Raw genomic sequence first — 21,218 nt, forward strand, 5'->3', positions numbered from 1 at the left:
GTTTCGCCGTCGCAACGTGCTGCCTATTCCGTATAGTAAGCCTATTACTTGTTAGCTCTTCATGGTTTTTGAGCTACGTCCCCTGGCGGTGGTAGTAGAATAATGCGGCTAATGTTAATAGTCTACATTATTATACCAATAGAAAATATTGATCTCACAAACCATATCCAACGTCGAGCAAGATCGCCGGTTCCGTATACAAGAAACTCCCTGCCTTGTCATATATAATAACAAAGAGAAATGTCCCACATCGGCCGTGAAACAAGAGGGAGTGAATCGTCGATATAAAAAGCCATAAGTGCATAGGAATAAGGCATACCTTTCTCGGCCTTTTGGCTAAGATCAAGTGTAGATCTGTTTTATCGTTTAATATCCGATATGTGGGCCAATGGCTCACACGATATTAAATTAATTTTTTAAGGGGGAAAGTCCACCGCAAAGAGCTTGCTATTGGGGCTTTCGAGCGTCTCCGTGCGTTGCACTACAAAGACGGGCCAGGCGTACCCTCCATATCTAGTCCACTTTGGTTTCGCGTTTTTCATCACCCCTCCATGTCTCGTTCAGTTTGGTCTCACTTTTTTCACCTCGGCTAGAATAGAATAATATATCCAAATGTATATGTGACTTTCCTTATTTTCTTCCTTGGTCGGTCGACCGCGTGCAAAATTAATCAAATATGTATATTACGAGATTTTTCCATACGTAGGTACCGTGAAATGTTGAAGGTTCCCATGATATTCGGCTATTTTCCATGACGTATCCCCCGCGGGGAAGAAAGGTTTACGTAACGGGCATGTAGATTACTTAAGGAATAAAAAAAGTATAACGGGGCTAAATAAATCCCACATCGAGAAAACATGGATAGGTTTAACCGTTAATAAGCCCCTGCTTGACACTTGATTATTGCCGAGCTCAAGAACATGAGCTTGTAACCCGAGTGGGGGCTCGAGGTGACGGAACATGGACTCCGCCGCTGGGTCGGGTCTTTGGTCACCAGTATCGGCTCGCCCTCTCCAAGTTGGGAGTCGGTGCCCTCGGCACGGCCGAAGGGCCGAGTCGACGGGGCCCTAGAGTGGAGGGGACCGCGTGAGGCTGGTTTCACAGAGCAACGAGCACCTCCCGCTCTCGTCAGTGGAAGGATAACGAGCGGTCTTTGCCGGGCCCATTAGTACTGTTCACCGAGATCTCCAATGAACCACCACCTTTTTCTTTTCTTTTTCAAACCCCCGACCCCCTGAGAGGCCCGACGACGCTCTTTGACGGTCCCTCACGACGGGGGAAAAAACAAACTAAAAGAGAAGCTACTAACCGAACAAGCTAAGCGGAGCCACCCCGCAGTGGATGTTTACGAGAACCACCGCCTTTTTCGCTGCTAAGTAAAAAAGAGCTCGTTATTCATAATACCGAGCCGACGGCAGTCTCGCACATTTGAAAAATAAATCCGAAAATAAAAAAAGGAAATACAGAAAATCGGGTAAACGAGCCCGTTCCGTATAGCGCACTTTTGAAAACGAACGATTTGAATCTAAAAGGAATAGCTACAACCCGGGAAAGGGTAGCCATTTTGTAGAGAGGAGTTAATATGGGTGAAAAACCGTCAATTCTACTCTTCAAAAAATTATGGCCAGGCGTGCGAAGATGTTTATTTATTTATTTACACAATAATTTTCGAAAGTTGGTCTCGAAAAGCCCGAAGTTTTCTATGGGTTTCGCCGTCGCAACGTGCTGCCTATTCCGTATAGTAAGCCTATTACTTGTTAGTTCTTCATGGTTTTTGAGCTACGTCCCCTGGCGGTGGTAGTAGAATAATGCGGCTAATGTTAATAGACTACATTATTATACCAATAGAAAATATTGATCTCACAAACCATATCCAACGTCGAGCAAGATCGCCGGTTCCGTATACAAGAAACTCCCTGCCTTGTCATATATAATAACAAAGAGAAATGTCCCACATCGGCCGTGAAACAAGAGAAAGCTGAATCGTCAGATATAAAAAGCCATAAGTGCATAGGAATAAGGCATACCTTTCTCGGCCTTTTGGCTAAGATCAAGTGTAGTATCTGTTCTTATCAGTTTAATATCTGATATGTGGGCCAATGGCTCACACGATATTAAATTAATTTTTTAAGGGGGAAAGTCCACCACAGTAGCTTGCTATTGGGGCTTTCGAGCGTCTCCCGTGCGTTGCACTACAGCACGGGCCAGGCGTACCCCTCCATATCTAGTCCACTTTGGTTTCGCGTTTTTCACCACCCCTCCATGTCTCGTTCAGTTTGGTCTCACTTTTTTCACCTCGGCTAGAATAGAATAATATATCCAAATGTATATGTGACTTTCCTTATTTTCTTCCTTGATCGGTCGACCGCGTGCAAAATTAATCAAATATGTATATTACGAGATTTTTCCATACGTAGGTACCGTGAAATGTTGAAGGTTCCCATGATATTCGGCTATTTTCCATGACGTATCCCCCGCGGGGAAGAAAGGTTTACATAACGGGCATGTAGATTACTTAAGGAATAAAAAAAGTATAACGGGGCTAAATAAATCCCACATCGAGAAAACATGGATAGGTTTAACCGTTAATAAGCCCCTGCTTGACACTTGATTATTGCCGAGCTCAGTAACATGAGCTTGTAACCCGAGTGGGGGCTCTGAGGTGACGGAACATGGACTCGCCGCTTGGGTCGGGTCTTTGGGTCACGGGTGCATCTTTGGCTCGCCCTCTCCAAGTTGGGAGTCGGTGCCCTCGGCACGGCCGAAGGGCCGAGTCGACGGGGCCCTAGAGTGGAGGGGACCGCGTGAGGCTGGTTTCACAGAGCAACGAGCACCTCCCGCTCTCGTCAGTGGAAGGATAACGAGTCGGTGCTGCCCGGGCCCATTAGTACCTGTTCAGCTGAGATCTCCAATGAACCACCACCTTTTTCTTTTCTTTTTCAAACCCCCGACCCCCTGAGAGGCCCGACGACGCTCTTTGACGGTCCCTCACGACGGGGGGAAAAACAAACTAAAAGAGAAGCTACTAACCGAACAAGCTAAGCGGAGCCACCCCGCAGTGGATGTTTACGAGAACCACCGCCTTTTTCGCTGCTAAGTAAAAAAGAGCTCGTTATTCATAATACCGAGCCGACGGCAGTCTCACACATTTGAAAAATAAATCCGAAAAAAAAAAAAGGAAATACAGAAAATCGGGTAAACGAGCCCGTTCCGTATAGCGCGCTATTGACAACGAACGATTTGAATCTCAAAGGAATAGCTACAACCCGGGAAAGGGTGGCCATTTTGTAGGGAGGAGTTAATATGGGTGAAAGACCGTCAATTCTACTCTTCAAAAAATTATGGCCAGGCGTGCGAAGATGTTTATTTATTTATTTACACAATAATTTTCGTAAGTTGGTCTCGAAAAGCCCGAATTTTTCTATGGGTTTCGCCGTCGCAACGTGTTGCCTATTCCGTATAGTAAGCCTATTACTTGTTAGCTATTCATGGTTTTTGAGCTACGTCCCCTGGCGGTGGTAGTAGAATAATGCGGCTAATGTTAATAGTCTACATTATTATACCAATAGAAAATGTTGATCTCACAAACCATATCCAACGTCGAGCAAGATCGTCGATTCCGTATACAAGAAACTACCTGCCTTGTCATATATAATAACAAAGAGCCATAAGTGCATAGGAATAAGGCATACCTTTCTCGGCCTTTTGGCTAAGATCAAGTGTAGTATCTGTTCTTATCAGTTTAATATCTGATATGTGGACCAATGGCTCACACGATATTAAATTAATTTTTTAAGGGGGAAAGTCCACCACAGTAGCTTGCTATTGGGGCTTTCGAGCGTCTCCCGTGCGTTGCACTACAGCACGGGCCAGGCGTACCCCTCCATATCTAGTCCACTTTGGTTTCGCGTTTTTCACCACCCCTCCATGTCTCGTTCAGTTTGGTCTCACTTTTTTCACCTCGGCTAGAATAGAATAATATATCCAAATGTATATGTGACTTTCCTTATTTTCTTCCTTGGTCGGTCGACCGCGTGCAAAATTAATCAAATATGTATATTACGAGATTTTTCCATACGTAGGTACCGTGAAATGTTGAAGGTTCCCATGATATTCGGGTATTTTCCATGACGTATCCCCCGCGGGGAAGAAAGGTTTACGTAACGGGCATGTAGATTACTTAGGGAATAAAAAAAGTATAACGGGGCTAAATAAATCCCACATCGAGAAAACATGAATAGGTTTAACCGTTAATAAGCCCCTGCTTGACACTTGATTATTGCCGAGCTCAGTAACATGAGCTTGTAACCCGAGTGGGGGCTCCGAGGTGACGGAACATGGACTCCGCTGCTTGGGCCGGGTCTTTGGGTCAGCTGTATGCTTGCTCGCCCTCTCCAAGTTGGGAGTCGGTGCCCTAGGCACGGCCGAAAGGCCGAGTCGACGGGGCCCTAGAGTGGAGGGGACCGCGTGATGCTAGTTTCACAGAGCAACGAGCACCTCCCGCTCTCGTCCTTGGAAGGATAACGGCCGGTGCTGCCCGGGCCCATTAGTACTTCGTTTTTCTTTTCTTTTTCTCAAACCCCCGACCCCCTGAGAGGCCCGACGACGCTCTTTGACAGTCCCTCACGATGGGGGAAAAACAAACTAAAAGAGAAGCTACTAACCGAACAAGCTAAGCGAAGCCACCCCGCAGTGGATGTTTACGAGAACCACCGCCTTTTTCGCTGCTAAGTAAAAAAGAGCTTGTTATTCATAATACCGAGCCGACGGCAGTCTCGCACATTTGAAAAATAAATCCGAAAAAAAAGGAAATACAGAATAATGCTTGCTATTGGGGCTTTTAAGCGTCTCTCGTGCGTTGCACTACAGCACGGGCCAGGCGTACCCCTCCATATCTAGTCCACTTTGGTTTCGCGTTTTTCACCACCCCTCCATGTCTCGTTCAGTTTGGTCTCACGTTTTTTACTTCGGCCAGAACAGAATTATCCAAATGTATATGTGACTTCCCTTATTTTCGTTCTTGGTCGGTCAACCGCGTGCAAAATAAACAAAATATGTATTTTTCGAGATTTTCCCATACTTAGTTACCGTGAAATGTCGAAGGCTCCCATGATAATGGGGTATTTTCCATGACGTATCCACCGCGGGGAAGAAAGGTTTACGTATCGGGCATGTAGATTATTTAAGGAAGAAAAACGTATAACGGGGCTAAATAAATCCCACATCGAGGAAACATGGATAAGTTTTAACCATTATTAAGCCTCCGCTTGACACTTTTTTAATGAATGATTTATGGTTGAAAAAAGTCCATTTGAATCACAATTTTCCAATGTGTTCTCGAACCATTCCATATCCTTCGTGATTGTTCTCCCTCTTTTTTTTAGGGAGGACATATTACCACGACAAAAAATGTTAATGCCACGAAAGTGTTAGTGCATGTGTAGTTAGTGCATGCTTTTGGTTATTAGAGGGTTGTTCGTGGCATTAACAAAACTCACAGTGACAATATCATGTCCCTTTTTTTATATATGATATTTTTGTTTTTAAGGCGACTCTTTGACTGTAACTTTTACAGTAGTTCAAAATTTATAAAATTTATATTTTTATATTTCTTTTGAAAATAGCTTTTATTTTTATTTTTGGTCAAATTGAAAAAGGCTTTTATATGAGTATCCATTTCATGATATTTTTCCTTATATTTTTAGAGATATTGAAGAGTGAAGAAAGTGTCTCGAAAAGTGAGAATGACTTATATGAAGAAAATAAATGGAGTAATATATATTTTTAGGGAATTTTTGAACATTATATATCATTGGTTTTACCTTGCAAATGTAAATCAAACGAATGAGAAGTTTGGATATTGAACATGTTGACGCTTCCATTAATAAAATGTAAAATTTTAGGCAAGAGAAGTAACTCTCAATTCTCATTAATTACGAAGTACAAAAACATGGTGCACCCATAGTTGGGGGGAGCTGCATAAGGGGTAGCACTCGCTATCTCAATTTTAAATAAGTAGTTAAAATTTAAAATTTTGACCACACGAAAATCTCTAAACATGAGACATCGACAAAGATATTAAAGAATAAAAGAAGAAAGTTTACTAATCAAATTTAATTTTCTAACTCGGCCCGAAATTTGACTTTACAATTTTACATGTTCAGTATGTCCTCTTGATAGGACTTTTTAGATGTTGCCAATCGTTCCACTTACCATGTAATGTATGTTTGATATCTGCTCCAATTTAGAAAATCATCCAGACATATTAGAAAATCATGAAACCATTTTGACGGGTATTACAGTCACAAATGAGTATTTGTCTTTTTCATAATACTTGCTGTCGAAAGAAAACAAATCACAGCCAAAATAATCCCACATCGACAACGCATAAACATTAACAAGTAACAACGTTATATTTTGGGGCAAACCGTATATCCATATCCAGTACTAACTGGCTTGGTGGACTCCCCAAGTAAAAAAGCTTACCCCATTGGGCTTGCTGGGCTCTCCAAATGTACTTCTTACTAAAGGGTAGGGTATGTATCGGATATCCGATCCAATGCGTTATTTTGGATTGGATATTCAGATTGGAAAATTCTTAAGGCAGATCTTCATATCTGATCCAAATCTTCCGGATATCCAATGTTTCGAGTATTCAAAATAGATAAGATGCAGATAATTGTACTTTTAAACTTAAAAATTGAGTTTAGGACGCTATCGAAATCATCGTCTTCCATAATGATTTTGTTTTATTTACTCCAATGATCTCGACATAAAATTTAGGTACAAGTAACATAATTTTGGTATTTTTTAATAAAAGTGTGCTATTTAAAAAGTATATTTAAAAAACGCTAAAAGTTTAAAAAATAACACGAAAAAAATGGAATGATTTTAAAATTATAGTTCAAACTGTAACGTAGGATAAAATTCTAAACACCCTAGTATAAGAAATACAATCTAAACACGCTCATTTAATTTAAAAAAATTGGTCATAAATGGCAAGAAAAAACAGAAAATACTAGAAAAATATATTTTTGGATCGGATCGGATATCCAAACGCTTTCATTCTAATATCCATATCCGATTCAAATACCAAAACTTTCTGATTGGATATCCGATCAAAACTTGACTTTCGGATCGGCGATAAAATCGGATCGGTTCGGATAATCGGATTTTTTGCTCAACCTTACTTCTTAGGACACTAGCAATAGAGGGTTCGGTAGACCTGGTAAACGAGTCAATTGATGGGTTTGAGAATTGTCAATTTTGGACGGGTTATTATGGGTTTGTAGAGTTCAGGCCGGGTTGGCTATTTCGAGTTCATTTTTGGGTCAATTATTATCAATTTATTTGGGGATAACAATCAGTTTGGAACAATACATATTCAGGTTTGGTTTGGTTTGGTTGAGTTGGGTTGGAACTGTAACTGACCCGAACCTGATATGAGTCGACTCGCTTTGACCCGAACTTTAACCATCCCGAGTGACCTGGTTGCCACCTCTAAAATTAGTCTAATCATATTTTTGGGTTATACTATACAAATTTGCGGTTTTATGTTAAGAGATTATCATTTTATTTTTCATATGCTTGAGCTATTTTCTGTCTTATTATTTGTTTAATTTTTCATTTTTGTAAGAAAATTAAAATCAAATGAAAATAAATGAGTGGAACGGAAATAATATTAGCCGTTTGTGGAGGTAAGTGATTAAATGCTTGAATTATCGTATGCTATAATGCACAAATTCTCAGTTTCCTCATTATTTCAGCATATGATGATTATACAAAGAAATCAAACCCCATATGATTCTGTAAAAAGAAAAATATGAATCATGAACGTAAGCTATTCTCAAAAGGAGAATTCTTTTTAATTTGTATTGTCTTGTTTAGTTTGAATTTGAGCTGGGTCTCGCAACTCTCATCTTTGAGTTTACAAGATAATCTAAATGTTACCAGTTATCGTAGAAGAGATTTTCTTTTTTTGATAATAGTACAAAAGCAACCACCTTCCTCTGCTCCAATTCAACCGCCTTCAAGTGCCACCACGGTCGCCAATTTTCCGATACTGCAATCATGTAGTGCACCCATCTCTTGATTCGTGGACCGGAAAGCTGTTCTGTAGAATGATGTACGCTTTTTCTTAGCTAATCGATACCAGGCTAATTTGATTAGATATAATGTTATACTTCATATAGTTCTAAATGTAAGAGCATAAACAAGCTATCATCCCACATCGACAAAGAACAATACTATGCTGATATTTATATATGTGAAGCGCATAGTAATTAGCACGACCTTACTTGAACAGGATCTGTTCTATAGGCTCGTACCTCTGTATCCTTGAGATCTACAGAGGCAGGAAACAATGTGTGGTTGATGAATCAATAGCCATGCGATCATAGCGTGATTAACGGCTGCCAGCGATCGGTAGATTGTTCGGCTTGCTGTAGATGATCGTTCCCTAGTCCTTTACTGGGCTTGGGATGGTCACATGGCTGTCTGACACACTTTTCTCCCTTTTTATTTTTTCGTCCACTTTACATTGATCTAAGCGTTATTCCACCGATGTGGGACTAGAAAAGAATACACTTGAGCCATTATTCCAACATCAACTTGAGAATGAGTACCTCCCTACCTTATATCCAACTTCTTTTTGGGGAATCCTAATTTACTACGCCCAAAATTTTGTAGGTTTGAGAAGTCTTTTGTTTGAACTGGTTGAGTTAGCTATTTTAAAACTGTTAACCATCATTTGAAAAAACAAAAATAGTCGAGTTTGAAACTAGTGATCGAGACATTTGGTCAGTTCAACCCAATAAATTTTGACGTACAGAAATTCCTAACCACAGGATCCAAATGTAACACACTTTTTTTTTTTTTTTTTTTTCAAATCGTGTTCCCGGAAAGATTATCGACTTGAAAAAAAGAATCGTCATTTTATGAACCCGTAAACACGAGTCATGGTCCCTTAAAATTTCTCGTATATAAAAAAGGGTAAATTGATAACTTATACCTTATATAATACAATTTTTCAAATCTTATGCCTAACATATTTTTTTTTTCAAAACTTATACCACAAATACCTAAATTTTATAAACTTGATACCAAATGACAATTCCGATAAAAAAATGAAAAACTGACCGTTTTACCCTTCAACTAAACACCCACCCAAATTTGATTTTAACTGTACTCCTCTCTTTTTTCAATTTACTATCCCCAGATTAAAAAAAAAAACAAATCCTCAAATTAAAAACCATAAATCCCCTAATCAAGTCTATCTTAATCAATCTTCAATTAATCGATCTTCTTCAATTAATCGATGGAGGTATTACGTGCGTCTCTTATCAATACTTATCAGGTACGTACAATAGTTAAGGTTATATTTTCGCCTACTTTGCATAATTACAACGCGAAATTGGGGTTTTTTTTGAGTACTAATGAATCTTGAACAATTAATAAATATTGAGCTTCTAGTACTCTAGCAGAACCCTAATTTTGTAAGTGTTCTTAGCCCGTTTTTATGATTCTTGTATCCTAAGTTGGTGATTTTCATTGTTTGTAGGATGTCATTAGAACAAAGGAATGCCAAATCCACGCTTTTCCTTGACTTTGGGAGGAGTTTGCACATTTACACTTGACCCAAATTCAATTTGGGACTTCCGGTTAGACTTAATTAACCCCAAATTCGATATAAGTAATGAAATATGAGAGAAAGAGAGAGCAAAATAGTTAAAGGAGGGATATAATTTATAGAAGTTACCTTAATAGTTGACATTATTGATAAGGAATTCGAGAATCAAATCAAATTAGTTTAATATGAGAAGAAGAATGTGCAAAATGTAGAACACTAGATGAACATCATCAAAAGTTAGTATAAAAGCTAGAAGAAGGGTAAAACTGGAAACAAACATTACATTTTATGTCTAAAATTTGAATTCCGCCGAAATTCAATCATTTTTTTCACCGGAGTTGTGATTTGGTATTAAGTTTATAAGATTCAGGTATTTGTGGTATAAGTTTTGTAAAAAAATTATGTCAGGGGGTACCATGTGAAATTTCCACTTTTATATTAACTATTTCCTTGTTCTTAACCATTATTAGATCAGTTGGTCTCTCTTCGGACGAGTTTTTTTTGTCTGAAATAATAGGACGAGATTTTGTAACCATTTTACAGCCAAATGCAAAACAAGTTGTACCTAAGCTATAACACTCGTTGTACTATTATGATCACATTTTATTATAAAATGGTTATATATGCTCGTTTGAAGCTTCAAATAAAAAGTGGTCGTCTGAAACAAAAAAGTGTTTTATTAGATTTATACTTGATTAATATGTAGGTCCATGTAAAGGTGTATTTGTGACCATTATTGAAAAACAAGTTACCATAAGTTGTAAGACTCGTTGTATCATTATGATACATTTAATCATAAAATGGTTCCATATACTCGTTTGAAGTTTTAGACAAAAAATGGCAGTCTAAAACAATAATGTGTTTTAGTAGTATAGTACTTGATTAATATGTAGGTCCATCCATGTAAAGGTGTATTTGTATGAGTAACAATGATGAGTGTCCTCAATAAAAGAAGCACTAAAACATAAGACGTGTTATTAATTAACATTAACTTAATCATCACTACTTTCACCAATTGATCTACTTAATTAGGATCCGTCAATCTTGAGTACCTACTTAAAACTAAAAAAAGTAGTCAAAAATTTCTACCATATTATGATTAGTTTTTTTTTAGTTGGACAAGCATTCATTAATTCTAGCTAGTGATGGTATTACTAATTTACTATGGAAGACTTACTAGTGATATTGCTGCCCTTAATTTCTCATTTGTTATTACTAATTACCCTGACTTGGTAACAACTTTAATAATACTCAACACGAATACATGTCTTATGTTAAACACCGTTGGTTGATTAAAATCTAAGTTTTAGTCAAGTGTGCTTTTGAAGTGGGTTCGGCTGTTCGTGGCCATTCCTCCGCCCTCCTCCATCCCATGGTCGCGGATTTAGCTTATCTTAATGTGGTAGTCTTAGCTTTACGTAATTTTTATGCTTTGATTAGGTATGACTTTGTAGTGCTAGATTTAGCTGTCGGGTTTCTGGTGCTACCTAGTCGAGTAGCTTACGTTGTTGCTGCTAGAACATTGTAAGTTATTCTCCTGATGTTGTCAAAAAAAAAAAAAAAAAATTTGCCTTTAGTTGCCTCAGTTTTAGGCAAAATCTATTTTGGTGCTCCGAGACTTTACTTTGTGGACTCCGATACGAGTTTTTTTAGGAGTTTCCCTAGAAGAAATATGGGAATCGTGCTGATTTAGTTGTTTTTCACTCTTCTGATCAAAAGCTTAATTTCACAAAGAAATATTGTATTCAAATAAAGAGTACTCAAAAGCATAATAAATAGTTCGATCAAACCTTAAGTTACGAGAGTGAAATTAATTTAACCTCGGTATTTAAGTCGAATTTACCAAAATACCACCATGTAGTGCACCTATATTTAATCCCTCACTACTTGATCATAAACATCATTAATCATCTCTTAATTATTCCATAATGAAGCAATTTCTACAAAACAATGCTTCCCTACTCTACACAATCTTATTTTTCCTCTTACTCCTAAACAAAACTTCATCACTAAAACCTCAAGTAGAAGCACTCTTGAAATGGAAATACACCCTCAATCCTTCTTCAAGTCTTCCATCATGGTCTCTCTCAAATACTCACAATTTATGCAAATGGGATGGAGTTACTTGTAATGAGAACAACAATGGTGTTCTAGCAATCAACCTTGTTAATTTCGGCCTAACCGGAACCCTAATTCATCTAAACTTCACTTCACTTACCTCACTTAGTATCCTTAATCTAAGCCAAAACAACTTAAGTGGTACAATACCATCTAGTATAGGCAACATCTCTACCTTAACTTCCTTAGACTTGAGTGACAACATTCTCTCAGGGAAAATCCCTTACCAACTAAGCTATCTTCTCGAGTTACAATACTTAGACCTTGGCGCGAACTACTTAGAATCGTCTCATTGGTCGAGGTTTTCTCCCTTACCATCACTCACTCACCTTAGTCTCTACCTCAATGACCTTGATCTAGAGTTTCCAAGTTTCATACCGTCTTGTGGAAACCTTACTTACTTAGACTTGGCTCAAAATTCATTAACTTCCTTAGTACCTTTTTCATTATTTACCAATCTTTCTAAGCTTAGGTATCTCAACCTAACAACAAATTACTTCTATGGTTCTTTGCCATCAAACATATCCAAGCTCACTATGTTAGAGGATCTTCGCGTAGCAAATAATCGATTTAATGGGTTGATCCCCAAAAACATAGGTCTACTAAAAGGCCTTCAAATACTAGAGTTGTATAACAACTCATTTGAAGGGAATGCCCCTCCATCTATAGGGAACCTCAAGATGCTTAGAATACTCGACCTTCGTTGGAACAAGCTGAACTCAACCATTCCTTCTGAGCTTGGCCTATGCACTAACTTATCATATTTGGCCTTGGCTTCAAATTCATTCACCGGGGAAATCCCTTCGTCCTTGACTAATCTTAGGTTGATTTCTAATATAGACATCTCAAATAATTCTCTTACAGGAACCGTCTCTTCCGAGTTTTTCACAAATTGGACTAACTTAGTCATGTTGCAGCTTCAATCCAATCATTTCAGTGGGATTATCCCACCTGAGGTCGCCTTAGCGACAAATCTTAACACCCTTTTCTTGTATAACAACAACTTTTCCGGCTCAATTCCTAAACAGATAGGAAAACTAACAGCTTTGGATCAGTTAGACTTTTCTAGTAATCTACTTTCAGGGACTATTCCCTCATCTATAGGTAATATGACAGGTCTGACTGTCTTACAGCTTTTCAACAACAGTCTCAATGGAACTTTACCATCTGAGATCGGTAAACTGACAGCGCTGACCATTCTCGATCTTAACAGCAATAAATTTGTAGGAAAGTTGCCTGATACCTTAGTTGATCTTGTGAACCTAGAAACCCTGTCTTTGTTTTCCAATAGTTTCTTCGGGGAGTTTCCGAGAAACTTTGGAAGCAAAAGCCGTTCCTTGACAAACTTTCGTGTTGCATATAACAACTTCTCAGGTAATTTGCCAAGAAAGTTGTGCAAAGGGTTAAGTCTTCAAGAGTTTACAGTTCATTTCAACAAGTTTACAGGATTAGTTCCTGACTGCATCAGGAATTGCAGGGGACTAAATAGAGTATGGCTTGAAGGAAACGAGTTCAGTGGCGATTTTACCAAAGCATTTGGAGCTCATCCTAACCTTGATTTTCTTAACCTTGCTCATAATCAGTTTTCAGGATCTCTTAATCTTGATTTCCATAATCTTACCCGGTTAGAGCTCGAGGGAAACAAGCTTTCTGGCAAAATCCCGGCTTCATTAGGGAGACTGACCAAATTGGTAGTTCTAAATCTGAACTCAAATGAATTTCTTGGTGAAATTCCTTCAGAAATTGGACAACTGCAACTTTTGGAACAACTTAGCTTGAGCAAAAACCATTTGACAGGAAATGTTCCGAAAAGTATAAGCCAGTTGACTAATCTTAGGGACGTCGACTTGTCAGGGAACATTTTGACAGGAAAAATTCCTGCTGAGGTAGCAAATTGCACGGCATTATCAAGCTTGAATTTGAGCCGAAATAGTTTTTCTGGCCAAATTCCAGATGAACTCGGGGAACTTGCACAATTACGCTATTACTTAGACCTTAGTCGAAACGCTCTCTCAGGAACCATTCCTGAAAGTCTTGGATCACTGTCCTTACTACAACTTCTGAATTTGTCAGATAATGATCTCTCAGGAGCAATACCCGGGACATTTTCCGAGATGATTAGCTTAGAGAGCATTGATTTCTCTTACAATGAGCTAAATGGGCAAGTTCCTGATATTGAGGTCTTTCAAAGAGCACCCTCAAAAGCATTCATTGGAAACTCGGGTTTGTGTGGAAATGTAAAGGGCTTGCCTGTATGTAAGTACAAGAAATCGCGTAAGTTCAGCAGAAAATCCCTGATAGAAAGCATCATTCTTTGTTTCCTTATTTTTCTTGCAAGTGCTTTGGTAGGGTTCCTCTACAAGAGAGGTAAAGAGGTCAAAAAGGCGGAAAACAAAAAAGACGATACTATGGAAAATCCATGCTACTATGACAACTTTGACAAGCTTATTTGGGGATCAGGAAAGGAGGGATTAAACTTCCGAGACTTGGTTAGAGCCACAGAGGACTTCGATGAGCAGTACTGTATTGGAACCGGAGGTTTTGGGACTGTTTATAAGGCAACTTTGCCAAAAGGTCGGATTTTTGCAGTAAAAAGTCTAAAAAAATCAGACTCCAGTGACATGTCATCAATTGATCGTAAGAGCTTCGAGAATGAGATCACAACACTGACACAAATCAGGCACCGGAATATCATAAAGCTATACGGGTCATGCACCAAGACCAAGATCATGTATCTAGTTTATGAATATGTCGAAAAGGGTAGTCTTGGGAGAGTTTTGTACAGTGAGGAAGGGTCCCTTTTGGACTGGGGTCTCAGGCTGAAAATTGTTCAGGGACTGGCATATGCAATTTGTTACCTGCACCATGACTGTTCTCCGCCAATTGTGCATCGTGACATATCAATCAATAATGTTCTGCTTGACTCGGATTTTGAGGCGAAGCTTTCTGATTTCGGCACTGCTAAGCTGTTGGTCTCTGGTTCATCTAATTGGTCCACAGTTGCTGGGTCTTATGGCTACATGGCTCCAGGTAGGATGACAGTTTCAGATAATTCCTAAATCCTCGATATTTAGTACTCCCTCTGTCTCAGTGAATAGTTTACGTTTACTTTATTTTGTGAGGGGAATAAAGTAAGCATAAACTATTCACTGGGACGGAGGGAATAACAGAACCGACCAATAATGACTTGACCCAAAATAATCCGTTTGTCAAGTCTTTTATGCGTAATGTTCACACTGTTAATGAACTAAATGTATGGTTTGTGAATGTGCAGAGATTGCTTTCACAATGAAGATAACAGAGAAGTCTGATGTGTACAGCTTTGGGGTTGTCGCATTGGAGGTTATGATGGGAAAACACCCAAGAGAGTTTTTATCCTCGCTCTATTCCGGCACTAAATCAGCTGTCACTCATGATTTGTACTTGAAAGATGTAGTAGATCAAAGACTGAAGCCACCAGCTGCAAAATTGGAAGCCAACGTGGCACGAGTAGTTGCAATGGCCTTGGAATGCACCTGTCAAGTACCAGAGTCAAGACCAAGCATGCTCTGTGTTACAAAGACATTGACAAAACAGGCACCTTTTCTGGAGTCCTTTGGTTCACTGACCATTGGAATGCTCGTAAATCTCAAACGAAAGAACAAGTCGGAGACACTGGAAGAAGCACATGAGGATATTGTCGAGGTTTCCTGCAGATAAGGGCGCTACGTACCTGGCCAACGGCCCATCGTGGTCACGTGCAAGTCAGAGTAAATTCGGATATATAATGCAGTTATCAGATCAGTGATCATTCGGGCTTTTCAGGTTACTTTCAAGTTATTCTGTTCAGGTCAAATTTTGGGTCACAGCCTCACAAGTCTGGTTTATCGGGTCTGTCGACTTTGTCTGGTCTAGTAGTGAAGTAGTGAACTGTATGAGCCATCCAATACTATAAGAACAGTTTAAGAGTTTCAGTGTATAAATAAAGCAGGCTTAAAGTATACTTTTTGGTATTGATCAAGTTTGGCTTTTTCATTCGCAAGAGTCAGGAATCGAACCCCTGGCCACTCGTTTAAGAGATGAGAGCCCTTAATCGCTCACACCAGCCAACTTTGGTGCCTAAAGTATACTGAGAATGGCTTTAATGTGTGTATTAATATCATTTCACTTCAAGTATAGCATGTTCTTCAAAATACATCATCTGAATTTCTTACTCCTATTTACAAAATCACTGAATTTTCAACATATAAATCGAAACAAGAACGGGGAATCCAAAAGAGCAAAGAATTAGAGCAAGCATCATTAGGCTAGCACTCAACCCCACATTGTTTGAGGATAGGGCCTGTTTGCTTAGGAAGGAAAGGATCAATCCGAACCCACAAAAGAGAGAATATCGAAGCAAGCAAAACCGACCATAGAACGACAATGGTGGGTGTCCGGTTCTGTCTTCCCATCAGACCCTTCAGGAAAGGGTACAGATGGACAATCACCCAAAAGGAGAAGAAGAGCTTCCCAAACAGTGGACCCCATGAGTTGTACCCATTGTTAATGGCATCAGAAATACCCGCCACAACTCCGACCATGTTGAGTATGATCAAGGTTGTGGGAGGGATGAGAAGGGTAGTCCACTTGAAGAGGTACAGTTCTCCAAACTCGCCATCATCGCCTGCTTTTGAAGTGACAGTGAAATTTGTGTCGACTCCTGCTAGTACTTTTAGTAGGCCTTGGAAAACTGCGAATAGATGGGCAGAGACACCACCAATCACCCAAAATTGCTCGTTTCTCCACCAGTCCTCAATGCCTACATTACTCCATCGTAGCTCCAGAATTCCCGTGACTATGATGGAGATAAAAAGACCCAAGAACCATATACTCGCCAAGTTTGTAAGCTATAACAGACAGAACAGGAACCGGAAAACAATGTCAATGTGATAACATCATGGTACTACATAATTAGTCAGTAAGCGGAATTTACAGTAAAAAGAAATGACTTACAGTTGGAATGATGAATTTTCCGGTGAGAAGACAGACAGCTGGTATAGTACAGTAAGCAAGCAGAGGAATAGAGGTAAAAGGGTAGACAATGGTGTTGATATAAGCAAGCCTTTCTAAGCACTTGAGCTTCCCTCCATAAGCATACCACAAAGGACAGTGTCTGCTGAGGAAAATTTCAACTGATCCAAGAGCCCATCTAAGAACTTGATGCAACCGATCTGACAGATTTATCGGAGCTGATCCCTTGAAAGCCGGTCTCTTAGGCATGCAATACACTGATTTCCATCCCCTACAGTGCATCTTGAATCCTGTCAGGATATCCTCTGTCACTGAACCATATATCCATCCAATCTGCAACCCAAACCATCACAAGAATAAAAAAAAAAATTTAAAATTACTGTATTGTTAAGATTTTTTCTTTAGGAAAAAAAAAACTCGGACGCTTACCTCTTTTCCCCATTCCGTTTTTTCTTCGTATCCAATGCTAATAACATGAATGGCTTCCTTAATCAAAGCAGTAGAGTTTGTGCCCTCAGGAAGACCTCCATCTTCCATAAGGGTAGAAGCAATGAAAGTCGGTGACTGACCAAACCGCTTCTCAAAGTTCTTCTGAGACATTAGAGATGATTTCTCCAATTCCTCGTAACCTTCCAATCCTTCTTCTATGTCTTCAAGATCGAAGATAGGAGTTGGAGTCTTTCTCGAGTACTTCTTCCCGTTCAACATCTTATTCTTCTTGCTGTACAGTCCACTGAGCAAGTTTTTAAGTCCTTTCTTCTTTGATTTGGTTTTCTTCCTCTGACCACAGCAACAACAGCACCAAGAAGGCAAGCAATCACATGTCATTTTAGGCCTTTTTTCAGATGCTGGAGGGTCATATCCGTACAAAGCCGGGCGGTTGAATACACATCCTGTTCCTACATATACCGGTCCTTGTATCCCATCGAGGCCTCTCATGTTGATCTAATAAACATAAATAAAAATTTCTAATGCATCAGTAAAATACACATCCTGTTTGCAGATAAAGCCTTTCTTCGGTTTGTATAAGTGAAATTGTATGAAAAGAGTTCGAGCTTACATCGAAGAAAACAATATTGCGATTAGCATATCTGTCATGTCTGTCAATTCCATCAAATCTCTGAGGAAACTGGACATAACAGAGCTTTTTGCCAAACTGTGGATCCATTAAAAAGCACATAGCCTCCCTTACAGCCTTGCTGTTGTTGACATAGTGATCACAGTCAAGATTTAACAGGAATGGTGCATTCGTAAGAACTGCTGAGACACGAACCTATTAAAAGGAATCAGAGAATAACCAGGTCATAAATCATTACAAAACTGTCAAAATAAACTACAGTAAACCCCTAAACACTTAAGATCAATCGGTAAGAAATCTCAAGTTTGATTCCTTGGTAATGTGCAGCGTTAAAACTCAAAAGGGAGAACTTTATCGCCCTTGTGGTCCTGTCTGGCTCGAATCAGGACCTAAACAGGATGAAGTAGCCTAAAAAAATGTAATAAAAAGGAAATTGTTGAAAATTGATTCCCCTTACCAATGCATTCATTGCACCAGCTTTCTTGTGGTGGTTATATCCAGGTCGCTTCTCACGTGAGACGTAAACCAGCTTTGGCAGCTCCTTACCCTCCACATCTAGGGCCCCTTCACTTCCTAGATAAACCTGCACATATACGATACACCAGTCAGTTCCCTGAACGACTTGAGAAAAACAGAAAGATGCAAAGATCAGGGTTAACTAGAATCATAGTCTATTTGAATCAGAGCTCAGTTAAGAATAGCAACCTGGATCATCCCAGGATGATCGCGGGTGTTATTTCCCGGCCAAGGACTTCCATCTTGCATCACCCACCCTTCTTCAGGTTTCTTCTGTGCTTTTGCCACCAATGCATTTATTCTTACCTTGAATTCTTCATACTCTCTCTGGTTTCAAAACAGAAAGGGGAACTTATTAAGGCATATTTGTCGAATCTAGCATAACATATATAAGTGACAGATAAAAGATCATTTACTAACTTTCATGGCTCTGCGTTCCTTGACGAATGTAGCTTGGACCTTATCCTTGAGATAATCCATCTTCTGACTAAAGTAAAATTCCGGAGCCCTTGGCTCAATGGCATACTTTTTGCAGAACGGGACCCATCTCCTCGCAAACTCAGCAGTTTCCGAGAGTGCATCAAATAGAAGCATAGATGCGCCATCATCTGATACATAACAGCTCACCTTCTCGACAGGGTAATCAACAGCCAAGATGGACAAAACAGTGTTTGCAGTTATAATGGGTGGCTCCTTGAGGGGGTCCACTGAACTGACAAAGAAGTCAACCGGGGCTAGCCGGTTAGGCTCTCCTTCTCTTTCAAACCTCAATGACAAGCGATCCAAGTAAGTTTCACGATTGATGGGGAACCATTTGGGAAACTGATCGAGAATCCAAGAGAAAGCAAACCATATCTCACATATAACAGAGATGAGCCACAATGGGTAGGCATCAGTTGCTGGGGTTAAGATTCTAAACCGGAGGAAAAAGGCGAGGATAACAAGACGCATGACAATTACAATTCGATATGGATTGATTTTGCTTGATGAGATTGGGACTTTTCTCCACAGTGGTTGCCTTGCTTCTGCAATCCTGGAGTAGCAGTAAGAAATTTAAGTACGGTTTTCGACCATTTTCAGAAATGTTACATCAAATGCTACTATGACAGGAAGTGTGCCTGAGAAACACTAGGGAACCATTAGTGCTTCCAGCCTGCAGACCAGTCTCTATGTGGCTAACCAGTCTCAGAAACCATGTTACGAGTATCATCACACAATGACTTTACCGACTAAACTAGTTGACACCTGCAGACTGTTGTAGATTTGGATATTGTTGCAAACACAGGACTCATTTTCAAAATCAAGGCTAAAAAATGAACACTTTTTGGCTTTCAGAAACTTTCCCATCATATTTCTACCTAATCACTTATGAGAATGAGAATTTTTTTGCAGATTTTGGATTTGAGGATCTATAAACACAAATTAGAATAGGAGAAAAAACTAAAATCAAAGAAAAGGGTTGGTTCTTACAGGAAATCATCTTCTTCGCCCTGATCATTTTCGGCTTCAAAGGTGTTAACCAACCCTTTCTTCTCTTGCCTTGTTTTCCACTTCTCTACCCTCTCCTTCCACTGATCACTGTTCGTAAATGCGTCTCTTTCCGCTTCATAATCCTTCTCCCCATTCAGATCCTTACCAGTAACTAGTTATACCAATCATTCAACGTCGAATCAAGAAAACAAAAATGAACATCATATAAAACTACTACCTCCATTCATCTCGATTAACTAAAATTTTCATTTTGAGTCGTTCAAATCAGTTCACTGCATAACTCACAAAAAAATTGTTGACCACAATTTTCTCGAACATATTTTCAGGATTTAAAATTTTGGTCCAATAGCAAATATAGTGAATCGACATGACAGGAGGGCGTAGACCTCAAGATTACGAAGAAATAGGAAAACCTCTTACCACTTCTAGCGGTGGAAGAGAAAGCAGGGGCGTTGGCGTGATTATAGTCCCCAGTTTCCTGCACAATTAGCTTCCTTTATTACGATCACACCGACACAAATATTCAGTTCTCATAAATATCTGCAGTTTGACTTACAGATTGTGTGGTATCATGATGTTGGTTGTTCTTAATCTTGAAATCATCATCATAATCACCGGCATCAAAGGCCTCTTCATCGTCACCCTCAACTCTAGGGCTCCCTAAATCACCGAAATCCAAAAAATAAAACTTTAAATATATTATCATGTGAGAAGCAAGAAGCAGACTGAGGAAATAAAAGCATTAAAGGGATAACCTTTATGATGCTTGTAGCGCGAATTGCACTGAGGACAGCATTGAGTTCCTTCACTCCTTTCATAATCATAGCAAGGCCTACAGACCGGAAACCCACATTCATAGCATGCTACAAAAGGCTCTCCATCTTCCCTTACTCCTACTCCATCCCCACAAACCTTGCATATCTTTGCTAGAGATTGTCGAGTTGGAGGACGATTCTGTCATTCATTAAAATATATTTTTAGGAAGAATGATGCAGGAAATCAACTGTAAGCTGAACCCAAAAGAAAAAAAACAGCTGCAATGCATATATTTAACCATACTTCGAATTTGTAGTATGATGGAATAAAGCAGAATAACTCGTTAAAATACGTGTCGATTCCACACAGACAGAACCAAACCACATACCTCGTCGGTGCTATGGAGATGACCAGCCATGGAAAAGGAAGAAAAAGCGAGAAAGAATAGTCGGTGAAGAAGGAAGAAATGAAGAAAAGACGGGTTTTAAAGAAGAAGTCATAACTAAGGAAAGGTAGTGAAGGATGTGAAAGTGTGATTTGCTACCAAACTGATAGTTGAGAAGTCATAGGTTTGATTCAAAGAGAAGTTAGATTGTGATCATCTCCATGTTAATGAGTAAAGTAGGTTCATCAGCCTTT

The 21,218-nt window shown here is 39.4% G+C and overlaps 2 protein-coding genes and 4 non-coding genes across 6 annotated transcripts; 5 read left to right on the forward strand and 1 right to left on the reverse strand.

The window, feature by feature from the left end:
- Positions 1–315: 315 nt before the first annotated feature.
- Positions 316–509, forward strand: LOC141593870 (U2 spliceosomal RNA). The gene has a single exon (XR_012521928.1). It is a non-coding gene; the product is annotated as a U2 spliceosomal RNA (small nuclear RNA).
- Positions 510–2,023: 1,514 nt separating this feature from the next.
- Positions 2,024–2,219, forward strand: LOC141593634 (U2 spliceosomal RNA). Its single transcript, XR_012521708.1, has one exon. It is a non-coding gene; the product is annotated as a U2 spliceosomal RNA (small nuclear RNA).
- Positions 2,220–3,688: 1,469 nt separating this feature from the next.
- On the forward strand, positions 3,689–3,884 carry LOC141593670 (U2 spliceosomal RNA). Its single transcript, XR_012521741.1, has one exon. It is a non-coding gene; the product is annotated as a U2 spliceosomal RNA (small nuclear RNA).
- A 4,403-nt stretch (positions 3,885–8,287) lies between these two features.
- On the forward strand, positions 8,288–8,506 carry LOC141593421 (small nucleolar RNA U3). Its single transcript, XR_012521504.1, has one exon. It is a non-coding gene; the product is annotated as a small nucleolar RNA U3 (small nucleolar RNA).
- Positions 8,507–11,556: 3,050 nt separating this feature from the next.
- On the forward strand, positions 11,557–15,445 carry LOC141589777 (uncharacterized). Its single transcript, XM_074410401.1, has 2 exons — positions 11,557–14,776; positions 15,021–15,445. The coding sequence occupies exons 1-2, from the start codon at positions 11,557–11,559 to the stop codon at positions 15,443–15,445; spliced, it is 3,645 nt and encodes a 1,214-aa protein (XP_074266502.1).
- Positions 15,446–15,852: 407 nt separating this feature from the next.
- Positions 15,853–21,063, reverse strand: LOC141591839 (cellulose synthase A catalytic subunit 4 [UDP-forming]-like). The gene is made up of 12 exons (XM_074412322.1): positions 20,968–21,063; positions 20,579–20,777; positions 20,380–20,483; positions 20,244–20,301; positions 19,803–19,974; positions 18,753–19,365; positions 18,522–18,659; positions 18,274–18,399; positions 17,799–18,011; positions 17,168–17,683; positions 16,721–17,071; positions 15,853–16,614 (listed from the first exon to the last, which is right to left on the reverse strand). The coding sequence occupies exons 1-12, from the start codon at positions 20,995–20,997 to the stop codon at positions 16,033–16,035; spliced, it is 3,102 nt and encodes a 1,033-aa protein (XP_074268423.1). The 5' UTR covers positions 20,998–21,063; the 3' UTR covers positions 15,853–16,032.
- Positions 21,064–21,218: the final 155 nt, after the last annotated feature.

The sequence above is a fragment of the Silene latifolia genome, chromosome 7 (genome assembly GCF_048544455.1).
Source record: "Silene latifolia isolate original U9 population chromosome 7, ASM4854445v1, whole genome shotgun sequence".
In the NCBI taxonomy this organism is placed as follows: Eukaryota; Viridiplantae; Streptophyta; class Magnoliopsida; order Caryophyllales; family Caryophyllaceae; genus Silene; species Silene latifolia.